This window comes from Belonocnema kinseyi, chromosome 1 (assembly GCF_010883055.1).
Source record: "Belonocnema kinseyi isolate 2016_QV_RU_SX_M_011 chromosome 1, B_treatae_v1, whole genome shotgun sequence".
NCBI lineage: Eukaryota > Metazoa > Arthropoda > Insecta > Hymenoptera > Cynipidae > Belonocnema > Belonocnema kinseyi.
Window position 1 is genome coordinate 103,127,077 of NC_046657.1, and position 13,468 is coordinate 103,140,544.

At 29.9% G+C, this 13,468-nt stretch overlaps 1 protein-coding gene across 2 annotated transcripts in view; it reads right to left on the reverse strand.

Moving 5' to 3' along the window:
* Nucleotides 1-13,468, reverse strand: part of LOC117172121 — a 59,276-nt gene that overhangs the window by 10,544 nt on the left and 35,264 nt on the right. For both annotated transcript variants that reach the window (XM_033359916.1, XM_033359924.1), the window contains exon 2: nucleotides 631-781. In XM_033359916.1, coding sequence (XP_033215807.1) covers nucleotides 631-781 — 151 coding nt within the window. The remainder of the gene's footprint in view (nucleotides 1-630; nucleotides 782-13,468) is intronic.

Sequence of the window (13,468 nt, forward strand, 5' to 3'; positions counted from 1 at the left end):
CCCCCCCTCCCGCCCAATACCAAACAGTCCAATTCAAAAGCTGAATATGATGAGCTAATCCAATAAACACATAACACACCCATTAACATTTCTAAATGACAAGGTTCTATCTAACAAGGAATCTGTACCATCATAGAAGATGGTAATAATCCATTAGTGGGGATATCTTTTACCGACCGTGAAAATTGAAAATCGACACTATCGATCTAAGTTCATTCCTTAAACTACAGAAAACTCTTGATGTTTTTTAAGACTAGTGGTTAGAGCACCCGACAGGTAATCGGAAGACCTGGGTTCGATTCCCAGCGGAGCGAAAGGAGATCTTTTTTCAGAAAAAATATTTTAATTTTAAAGGTTCTATCTCTTGACATGCAATTGGAAAGATTCTAGCTCGGATAGTGAATAACAGATGCTCAAAAATCTCATTTATAAATTATATTAGGCACCTTAGCGCTTTCAGGATTCGGAATACGAAACAAAGCATAAGCTGAATGCAACCCACACACTTACATACAACTTTGCTGAAATCCAAAAACATCCTAAAATCTGAACGCAACCCCAAAAAATTATTTTGACGGTGCGAAGCGGTGGAAATAGTGCATGTATGTACCAATTAAATGAAAATATGACCTTTCTTTCTTCGATGCGATTCTGCTGCTTGGTTTCGTGATCTTCTCTAATTTTGGACATCAGTTTCAGCATGTATTTACGGTCAGTGAGTCGAACGACATTACTTCCCATGAGAGTCTCCAGCCTCGATCTCACAGTTGGATGGCTGATACTAAAATCAAATAAAAAAACAGAACAAAACTGTTAATAAAAATTCAAAGGGATCAAGTGTGAATTAAAAACAAAGCTAATAGATCTGTCGTACTAGCGAAAATCTTACCTAAGTGATATTGTTGTTTAGGTCAACACAGTAAAAAAAAAGTGTTTAAAATGATACCGAAATCAATATCTTTTTGATATGCAACCAAAATGATACTAAATTCAATACATTTTTGATCGACCGAAGTGGATGACAACTTTTGAGATCATAATGATCTGATTCGTGATCATGTATGAAGTCAAACCAAGATGGCTAACGTTCTTAGAGTACTTATTTAGCTCATATGCAAGTTTTTTATGGTTTCTAATTGTGCAGTGTACTTGAAAAGTTAATAAAAACGAAATCTGATCGTAGAAAATATCACACTTTAAGTGTAGTTGACACTTGCGTTTGGTTAGATATTATTTTGAGGTAATGTCGGTATGACACTAGCGCCAAGAATTGTGGCCATTTAGTTGAGTCTGACAAATGAACCAAAAAATCAAATTAAATTGATCCGAACGGACAGATCATTATGATCTCGAGAGTTAATTGATCGTTGGAGCAAAATGCTCTGCGATAAAAAATTTTCTTTTCTTTTACTGTGAACATTAGCATTGCGAGGAATAAGATAATAAGCATTAATCTCAAAGTCACTTGAATAAGGTTTTCCCTAGCATTACACAATTGTAATATCAATAATAAATGAAAGAAATAATATAGACTTTGATATGTATAGCATTGAACAAGAACTTTTTTCTTCTGGTATTTATTTTTACGTGTAGGAGGCAGAAATACACGATTTCTGCTTACTCGCCTGAAAAATAGAAAAAGCAGAAAGTTTCGAGTTTCATAAAAAGAAGCTACTCCCCAAAGACCTTTTTTCTAAATTGAGATTTCTTATATATAAAAAATTGGTAATAAAGTTGGTAATAGTGAAAAGAATTGTAAGCGTTCTAGTGCTTAAATTGACGTTTATATTTATAGAAACTTAGGAAGTTATACATTTGCTTAAAATTCTCAAAATATACTATAGCTGAAAGAAGTTTTAAGATGCATATTAAAGAAACTTAATAAGTTTTTTTGGTGACTGGATTTAAAAGTGATACATTCTTTTAAAAATCATAATAATCGGGAGGAAGAAATGAAATCGTATAATTTTGCAAATTCAAAAATGAAAGTATACTTAGTCACTTGAGAAATTCGAATGGAAGCTGGGATTGATCATCTGGAGTTTTAAATTTGAAATCGTGACATTAACAATTCACTAGTGTTTATGCCTGACACACCTGAGCTTCGAAGTTGAACTGAAGCAAAAGCGAGACGTTCGTGACTGGTGCGAGTAGTAGTTCCTAAACTCGGAAAATGGGTTTAATGCGGCTAATGTATTCGGAAAGATATTAGAAACTCTTATTCTCAAAAAAATAATTTAAATTTTCTATGATCTATTAGAGTATTATAACATGATTATATTTTACGAGTAATGATTCTGATAGTATTTTTCCCGATTTATTTTTAGATGTTCTCTCTGTTAAACGCCGATTCACAAGGGTAAGGAGATACGGGGCTAAGCGGGATGTTTTTCTAAGGGTTTCTCAATATATTGCCATAAATAATTAAAATGGGACCTTAATTTCTCTACCCCTCAGTCCACTCTCAATATAATAGGGAGAACTAGTTTTTTTTGTTAGAGGAAGTGGCAAAATATCATAAGCTAAATAATGTTTGATAATTTTACGCATACGATGTACAATATGATAGGCTTCATAAATATTTAAAAAATTTCTCTTGAAATTTACTTACTTATTACCAATCACTTTTTTGAAAATTACTCTATGAAACTAAAGCAACGCATTTAACATGGGATTTGATATTCTTTTACAGAAAAAATTGAAAATTTTGACATTTTTGAAATTTTTTTTCTTAATAAAATATTTAGCGATGATGATACACTGATGATAATGTAGATCGCCCACTAAGTATTTACAGCTAGATATCGCAAACAAAACATTTTTTCTATATTTTTTATTTATATAAAAGGGAATGATTAAATAGAAAACATTTATCAATAAAAGGGAAATTTGCCACTTGGAATGTTTTTTGTTTTTGTTTGTTTAATAATCGTGACGTAATACTATTCATCTGATTTCTGACGTACATGATTTATACATGAGATATTAGGGTCAGAGTCAAAATGACAAGACGATTTACGAGAATGTCAACGGGAATGTAATGAGATTTTCTTACCCAATAATGAGGTGATTCGTTTCCAAGCTTTCAAGCATTTTAACATTCAATGCAATTAATTTATGATAATCATTAATTTCTTTACGATTGGTTCGCATGTTTGATGTTTTCAATAAGACCTAGGATGATGATTCCGGGATATTTTGCATACAATAGGTGCAAAATATATAATAGACATGAGACGAGAAATTTAAAACATTGGAATCAGAAAAATTAAAAGAATAAAAAAAATTCTTTAGTAATGCCTTCGTCATGACCAACATTGGATAAAAAAGCAATATATGTATATTCATAGGAAAGATATTAAAAGATCTAAACTAGTTCCTTGATTACGAATGTCTGCATTTCGATTTTTTTGTAATCCTGGTCAGTTTTTGTTCAAGAAATTTTTTTCCAATTTTATTATTTATCGAAAAAAATTATAAAATTATTTTTAGCATCACTAAGCGAAAATAAAGTTAAAAATGATAGAACATCGCGTCCTTTAATTAAACTTTTCTGTTTATCACGTTTTTCATGTTTGTAACTTTTTTTCTATTATAATATACAGATCTGGATCATTTTTATTTTCAAAAGAAATTAATTGGCTACTTGTGAATTAATAAATATCCCGATTAATTAAAATAGTAATTTTTTACTAATTTTTGGCTAAATTATTATAATAAATATACCTTGACTAGCGCCAAATATTTTTTTCTTTTAAATCGGAGAAAAACTTAGGGTTTTCTTCTTCGCAGTAGCTACAATTTTTATTCATAAAATATTTCTATAAAACGAATGAATGTATACTTGAAAAAAATTTTAAATTACAAGAATCTCAACTTTTTTCAATAATTTGACAAAATTAGGAGAGTATTTTTCATCTAGAGAAACTAACTGTTGCGGTACAGCCACCTTGAAATGATCATCAATTATTGCAGTAGAATTTATCACTGGTACTAACAATAATGTACAAAATATTACCGAATATTGATTTTCTTCGATAATATAAAATTTGAAAATTAATGAATAAAATAGTCTTGAATATTTTGATCTCAATTATGAGAATTAATTCAAAAATATAAAATTAAAATTGCTGAGAAAAGAAAATGAAAATGCAAGCCCATGTGTTCTAGTTAAAAGGACTCATTTTTAAAAAAGAGCATTTATGTGCATGTTGTGCTTTAATAGTGAGTTGGGACTAAATAAAAATGAGGACAGTTTATGAAAATAATATGTCGGTACATGCTATATCTACAAATGTATACAAGTCGTATAAAACGAAAACGAATATGGGACGATCGGTTATTGATTTAAGAAATAAATTAAGCCGAAAGATTGACATTTATGAGTATTGCCTGCCTTGCTGGAAAAAACTAAATTTGAAAATTGGTACTAAAAATTGGTTGAAATATAAATTATAAATATATATACTACGTCTACATAATTAATGACCATTTTCCTCTCTGTACATTGAAAATTAAAGAAATATTTTCAATTAAAATAAAATCAGTTAATATAACTTTAAATTCATCAAAATTTTATTGAATTTCGATGATTTATATTATACTCAGTTGAATTTAGTCTAATTCTATATTGAATTTGATTAAATTCTATTTAATTTCGCTGAATTCGCCAGGTAGTGATTGCATTAATGTTTTCAAAGAATTCACATTATATTTATTTGAGCTTCATTGAATAACTTTTAATTCTATTAAATCCCATTTAATGTCTCTAAATTTGCATTGAAATGATTAAATTGATTTCAATTTGGAAGAAAAATTATTTTCAAATTCGCTTGAATTCCATCGAATCCTTCTATTTTGAAGTCCGTTGAATTTGTCTACTACCGACCTTAGAGGTTTAAATTCTCTGAATTCACATTTAAATGCATAAGCCCATTCAAATTGAAAAGAATTCCTTAAAATTCCATCATTTCTATTATAGAGCGTTTAACTATTTTGAGCTCTATTCAATTCCATTTAATTTCACAGAATATGGGCAGATTATTAATTAAATTTTTCAGATAAATTCAACTTGTATTTTTCAATTCACGACATATCACAAGTAACTCTTATTTAAATTAATTTCAATAAACCATTATTTATTTAATAATCTATCAAATTTATATATATATATATATATATCTTTTTATTTATTTCGTTCGTTTCCGGGCCTATATTGATGCTTTCCTTGTTTTCTTCTTCCTTCCTGAAATACTAAAATTAACTGATGGAGTTTATAGGGCTTATGGGGATTACGATGAGTGTTTATCTGGACCACCCAAATGAAGACCAGGAAACAATTACAAAGCCAACAGTTCAGAAAGAGGAAATGCCCAAGAAATTTTATCATTAGAATTCTTTCATGATTTTAATTGATTATATTGATTATATAATTTAACTATACTAGCAATATTAATCACGTGCTACACGCGTGTAGTTAAATGTTAAATGTTTAATCAAAAAAGATTGTTTAGTTGAGGAAGAAGAAAAATTAAAAACATCTTATCATTTGAGAGGAAAGTAATTTTTCGTGAAAAATTTGATATACCTATTTATTTAAACAATTTATTTGCTTATTTGTTTTCAATGTTATAATTTAATCTGAAACATGTCGAAAAAGTATAACTTTTTTTTTACTATTTTACAAAAATCTTTCAAAGTTAAAAAAATGCTCTTTAAATCTTTCAAATTATTTTCGAAATTTTTAGACACTTTCTGAGATGTTTGAATATCTTTTTAAGTTTTCTTTAAAAATTAATTTTCCAAAATATAATGGAATTTAAAGCTTTACTAGAAATTTTAAGAAATTATCTTTATTGCCTTCAAACCTTTAAAAATTCCTAAAAAACTTTAAAATCTTATTTTAAAATATTGATTATCTACATATTGTTTTAAACTTTTTGGATTTTCCAAAATTTCAATTTATTTATTTTTTTTTAAATTTGTAAGCCTATTAAATATTTTTTCAAATGGATCGATTTTTTCCTTTATTTTTGTTTTAAATTCTGGAAAATTAAAAAAAAATGGTTTTAAAATCTCCAAATTATTTTTCGACAGTGTTTGAAATTTTTAAAAATCTACATTTTCTTTGTAATATTTTGAAGTCTTCTCAAGATGTTATTTTTTGGAATCGGTTGAAAACTTCTTAAACTCTCAAATATTTTTTGAAATGATTGATTTTTCCTAAAGTTGCTTAAAATCCTGCATAATAAAAAATGGCTTGAAATCTTTCTCAACAAATTAATTTTACAAAATAAAATTTCATTTAAAACTTTGCCAGGAATCATAAGAAGTTATATTAATGTATTATTATAAAACCTGTTAAAACCCTTAAATAGAAGGGGAAACAAATGAATTCAAAATCTTGAAATCTACACATTGTTTTTAAAGTTGAGGTCTTTTTAGATTCCACATTAGTTTCTAATTATTCCACAAAATTGCCTGAAATTCTTCAGATTATTTTTTGAAATTTTTACAAATCTTTTTAAATATTGTTTTAAAATTAGTCTATCAAAATAAAATACTAGCTAGCCTACATTTTTCCAGGAATCCTGATATTTTATTATTATTTTAAAGCGGTTCAAAATCTTTAAAAACTTCAACTTTTTATTCGAAATCTTCAAAAATCTAGATTCGCTTCGAAATACTTTAAAATATATTTGAGATGTTAATTTTTTTGCAAATAGGCTCAAACATTCAAAAACTTTAAAATATTTGTTGAAATAACTTTTTTTTCCTCAAAGTGTTTCAAACCCTTGGAAATAAAACAAATATTGTATTGATATGTTCCCGCCTATTTTTCGATATATTTTGAGAACTTTAAAAACTTAAACTTAGTCTTTTGAATTAAAACTTAAATCATTCCTAATTTTCCCAAATATTTTACTGTCAGTACCTGTAATTCTTTGTATCGAGGCCGGCAGTAAATAGTTTATAAATTATAACGTAGTAAGAAAATGTTCAAAACCTAATTATTTCTTAATTTAGTTGATCTCTTCTATAGCGCCGATTTTGTGGTTGGCGGTGGGTGGGATCTGACTCATTATAGCCCGCTTCTCTTTTGTTTATTCACGCTTGAGTGCTCGCATGAGTGACAACCACATACCCCGCGTACCCCGCGGAAGTGCCAGTTGCACCAACCTGCGGCGCGGCGTCAATTCTCGGAAGAGGTATAGAATGGAGCGATATTAAAGGGTTTCACTGTATTAGAAACTAATTTCCAATTAATAGTTCACTTTTATTAACACTGCTTAGAAACATTTAAAAATAAATTTTATCATAAAATAAAATAGCTTATTTGAAAAATTTGATTTAGAAAATTGATTGGGTAGGAAATTCGTAAACTTTATTAATAGATAAACAAATTAAAAGCAGTCACTAAAAGTCATTTTTACGCAGGGTAGTAGCCATATCGGTTTTCAACAATAAGGTATTTAAGAGGAAAGCTGCATTATATGAATCTTTTTGTCTCAATTTAGAATGAGAAAAAATTTTTCAAGAATCACGATTTGCGATGGAGCCCCACGAGCTTCCGATCTTTTATCATGAAATAGCTGCAGGGAAATGTAAAATATAATAAACCCTTAATCCTAATAGAAATTATTTTAATATCACTATATATCACTTAAATGGGCTGTTCTTTTTCCATTTTTTTTAAATTACTCGAAAAATAATCCATAAATCAATCAAATAGAAGATTAATATAATTAAAAGTTTGTAACTTTTCATATATTCTTTTATCCCAGTAAATCTCCTTACTATTTAATTCATTTTGAGCGTTCGATCATTCATAATAATTTTGTTAAGCTTAAAGTAATTTACATTCTAAAAGGTAAAGTGCAGTTTGTTGGGAATACTCACTTTATCGATTCGGTACTACTCTGCCATCTTACTTAGAAAAGAAATATTAACAAGAGATAAGGATCCCGAAAATTATAAATAACTTAAAATTATTTTCCCTACTTATTTTCATTGCAATTTAGTTCTATTTTATAAATTTCAATTGTAATAGCTGCTTTTTACTCAATTTTTACTCTTTAGGTAATAGAGTCTCTGCTGAATTTCCTACATATTCCTTCCATGATAAACAAACTAATCGATTTTTCGTTCTCTGTTTCGCATTTGACAAGACGGATGGCGTTGAATAATATAATTATTTAATATAATTATTTTCTATTTGGGTAAGTCCAATAATTAATGTCAATTTCAAACCCAATAAGTTTTCTATTAACTTTGAACTTTAGCCTAGAAGGAAATCCTTCTCTGAAAGATATAGGTGTGTCAAGAAAATCCCGAAAGGCAGAAGATGAATTTTTTTACAAAAAAAAAACTAAAAATTTGTAACGAAATACATGAATTTTGAACTAAAAAATATCAATTTTTATCAAAAAGTAGAATAGTTTAATTTTAAGTAGAAAAATAAGATTCCATCCAAATAAAATCCATTTTCAACGAAATAGTTAAACTTTAAATAGAACAGAAAAATTAAAACAGTTAAGAGTTGATTCATTATTGTGTAAATTAAGTTACTTACCGAAATCTAAAATTTGTAAACCCACTTTAGTTTGCCATTTTCAATTACAGCTTAAAAATTATGAAAGTTTTTTATAACTTATTTACCATTCAAAAGGTCAGTTTACAATTAACGTTATTTTTTTTTCTGACCTTTCTAAAATTTTCGTTTATATATAAAAACAAACTTACACCTAGGAGATCAATAATATTAATGCCCAAAAAATTCTTGTTTCTGAGTATATTTTTAACATTTTTGGTGACAACAGTCATACAAAATTTTATAAAGGGTCTTCCATAAATTACGTCGGACATACGTAAAACACCGAAGGGTTCAAGAAAATAGTCGAGTTTTCAATTCAAAAAGATAAAATTTTGAACAAAAATGGAAGATTTACATTTTCATTAAAAATAATTAGTAGGTAAGTAACAAGTTGATTTCAAGCAAATAAATGAATTTTTACCTATATTCCAGGCATCTGGTACTTTTATTCCCGAAAAAATCTGGTTTACAATTTTTTGTTAAGAAAACGCTTTATTAAGGGGTCCTATTTAGCATATTAAAAAGCTACGACGAATACGAGGGGAAACTTGTTTTTTTTTAAAACATTTTCAAAAATCACGTTTGCGTGGACGGATGATTCCCATTGAATTGTGGATCAAAATATCCCACAGAAGAAAGAAAGACAACAAAATTATGAGAAAATTTTGTACAGTAAATATTCCGCTATCTTTAATAGGTTCTGAGTTATGGTACATTGAAAAGTCCCCACTTTCTATCGATTTTCAGCGAAAAATCGCTAAGTTTCAAAAGTCACTGTATACCTTTTTACCTGATTACCGGACGGAAAAGTGTTCCACAGATGAGTGAAAGTAGACTCAATTTTCTGTGATTCTAAAAAAGAGAAATGTCCTAGCTCTAATAGGTCATAAGTTATGACCCCTCAAATTTGACCATTTTTGCCTATTTTTAGGGGCTAAGATTGTAGTTTAGTTTTTTCAAAATAAATCGTGTCATGTTTAATTTGCGTTAATGATGCCAGATGATGAAATAGAGTATACAAAAATCTGCGTACACCTAAAAAAAATCTGCCTGCTTCGCGACACATTCTCATTGCGCGCTTTGCACGCGGTTCGCTTCGCTCGCAAGTTTGAGTGCGCCTAGGGCGCGTGACTGTTGGTTCTCGCTCTTCGCGCTCGACCTTTGCACATAGACTTTTTAAAACTAATCTACAAGCATTGATAACAGTAATTTGGTGATTGTGAATCCTATTTTGTTAAAGTTCCTTTAGCTTTAACGAACATATTTTCATCACGTATCTTGTGCTTCTTACTCAAGTTCGCCCCTGAAATTATATATCATTCCTATAAATATATATTATCATAATTCGTAAGTTGCATTGATGTTACAACAGTCGAAATTTCATTGTCCCGCTTAAAAAAATGCGCATTATTTTAAAAAAAATTTGGTTACTCAACGTTTTATTGAAAGTTTTGTCGCTTTTCCACAAACTGAATTTGCTCATTTCCAATGTTTTCTTTATGATTTAAACTTTACACATATGGTCTACTGAACAGCCTTAACGTTTTTTAACTTTTAAATTATGTATATATGTATATACATATGCATATACATATACATATACATATACATATACATATACATATACATATACATATATATATACATATATATGTATGTATGTATATATATATATATATATTGGTTTGGAAATGCATTATTATTTATACTGTTAGGATTTATTTTTTGATTTAACAAAAAAATTCAAAAAGTTGTTATGATAATCTTGTAGGGCATTTAAAAATCAAACTTTTTCTTCTTTTGACATTTTTTCATATCGTCCGTTAGTGGGCTTAAAAGGTTCATTTTCGTGTGTTTTTTGGATTTTTGTAAATGCTCTAACTCATAATTTTTAATTTTATGAAAAAAGTCATTAGATAAATTGTTCGACTTTTTAAATACTATGAATAACCGTGCAGAGAATTCTTGAAAAAAAAAATATCTGAAAAATATTCAAAAGGCGCTCACTTTTTGAATTTTTATCTATAATGGCTGGCTAACAAACTTAACCTTTAGTTTGGGACACTTGAAGAGTGTACCAGAGGCCAATCTAATAGAATTATTTTTTCAAAAGTTCTCGTGCTGAGAGACAGACAGGCATAAATACATACAGACAGACCGACCGACAGACAGACTGACAGACAGAAAAATTCGTAAAAACGTATTTTTCGGATTTAGGGGGTCTCAAAACGTGGACATTTGACAAAAACTGGGGGGAGGGGGCGGGCTGCTAAATTTTGAACATATCTAATACCATCTCTGATGAGAATGTGAAAAAAACCATTTATAAATATTTTTTGCTGTACCTTCGGTGAAAAAATGTTATCTATTTATTTTGGCTTAGCTTGTGTCGTTTCTAAATTCTAGAATTAGTATGCTACCTTACATGGCTTGGAATTTTATAATACAAGTCTAGCAGCTAGATATCTCGACGCCTGTTGAAGAGAAAATTTAGTCCAACAAATGTAAATCATTTTTGAGAACACTTGTTCCTGGAAAACAAATTTCTGCCGACGAGCCGGATGATTCTAGTCGCATACTAGGTAGCTTAGCACGTATTCTACGAGAATTTTTTCAAAATTTAGATTGTTCAAACATACAAAGTTACTAAAAATTGTGAGCCGACGATCCGGGTGCACCAGATCGAGTACCAGGTAATATAATACGTATTCTACGAGAAATATTAAAAAATTTAAATTCTATAAATAATGAAATCAATTCCAAATGGTCAGTCGTCTAGGCGGGTTCACCAGGTCGCGCCCCAGGCATCTTAGCACGTATTCTACGAGAACTATTTCAAAATTTAGATTGTTTCAACAGCCAAAATTACTAAAAATTATGTGTCGACGATCAGGGTGCACCAGATCGAGCACCAGGTAGTATAATACGTATTCTACGAGAACTTTTAAAAAATTTAAATTTTCTGAATAATGAAAACAATTCCAAATGATGAGTTGGCAACCCGGGTGAACCAGGTCACTCTTCAGGTAATTTGGCACGTATTCTACGAGAACTTTTCGAAAACTTAGATTATTTCAACAGCCAAGATTACTAAAAATTAGAGTCGACCTGGGGCGCGACCTGGTGGACCCGAATCGTCGGCTCACAATTTTTTAGTAATTTTGGCTGTTGGAACAATCTAAATTCTAAAAGAGTTTTTGCAGAATACGTGCTAAACTATCTGGGCGCGACCTGGTGCACCCGGGTCGTCGACTGACCATTTGGAGAAGTTTTCATTATTCACAAAATATAAATTTTGAAAATGTTCTCGTCGTATCCGTATTAAACTACGTGGTGCCCGACCTAGAGCACTCGGATCATCGACTGACAATTTTTAGTTATTTTGGCGGTTGAAGCAATTTAAATTTTGAAAAAGTTCTCGTAGAATACGTGCTAAGATACCTGAGGGGCGAACTGGTGCACCCGGCTCGTCGACTAATCATTTCGAACTGTTTTCATTATTCACAAAATTTTAATTTTTTTAAAGTTCTCGTAGATTACGTATTAACGTACATGTTGCTTAACTCAGTGCACCCGGATCTTCGGCTCACAATTTTTAGTTGTTTTGGATGTTGTCATAATCTAAATTTTGAAAAAGTTCTTGTAGAATACGTGCTAAGATACCTGGGGCGCGACCTGGTGCACCCGGGTCGTCGACTAACTATTTTGAACTGTTTTCATTATTCTCAAAATTTATATTTTTTTAAAGTTCTCGCAGAATACGTATGAAACTACCTGGGGTGCGACCTGGTGCACCTGGGTCGTCAAATGACCATTTGGAATTGTTTTCATTATTGACGAAATAAATTTTTTTATTTCTCAAAAACGTGGTCTCAAAACGTGGACTTTTGGCAAAAACTAGGGAGGTCAAAATAATACCTTCTCTGATGAGGATGTAAAAATGATTTATTTGTCATAGCATAAAAAATATGAAGTCTAATTTTTTGAAACCTCACACGCGAGACACAGTTTGGCCGAAAAATGTAATTTTTGGATTTTTCATTATTTTGTATGCTGTAAAAATTCGAATTTTTGATTTTTCAAGAAAATTCAAAAAGTTGTTATGATAATCTCGTAGGGCATTTGAAAAGCAGCATTTTCCTTTTCTTGACTTTTTTCATATCGCGCGTTATTTGGCATAAAATGTTCATTTTCGTGTCTTTTTTGGAATTTTCTAAATGCTATAACTCTGGTAATTTTTGATTTTTTGAAAAAAGTAATCAAAATAAATTGTTCGAATTTTTGAATACTATAAATAACCGCACAGAGAATTTTTGAATTTTGAAAAAAGTGGTCTCAAAAATATTCAAAATGTGTCCACTTTCAGAATTTTTATCCAGAATGGGTGGCTAACGCACTTGACCTTTAGTTTAGGACACTAAGCGAGTGTACCAGAGGGAAATCTGATAGATCAATTGTTTCAAAAGTTATGGTGTTCACAGACAGACATACATACAGACATATAGACATACATACATACAGACATACACATTCGTAAAAACCTGTTTTTCGGATTCAGGGGGTCTCAAAACGTGGATACTTGACAAAAATTGGGGGGCTCAAATTTTACACAATTCTAATACCTTCTCTGATGAGAATTCAAAGATGCGCATTCTCAAACAAAAAATTTGTTATTAAATATTTTATTGCAAATTTGGTGGTTTATCCATAAACTGAATTTGCTCAAGTCCAAAGTTTCTTTTATGTTTTAAACTTATTACATACGGTATACTGTCTATATATATATATATAATTAAAAATTTGTCATAAGGACAACCGCAGGATTTCGCCGGGAGCGGGTGCTAATCTGAAAAATTGCACCCGCTTCCAGCGAAA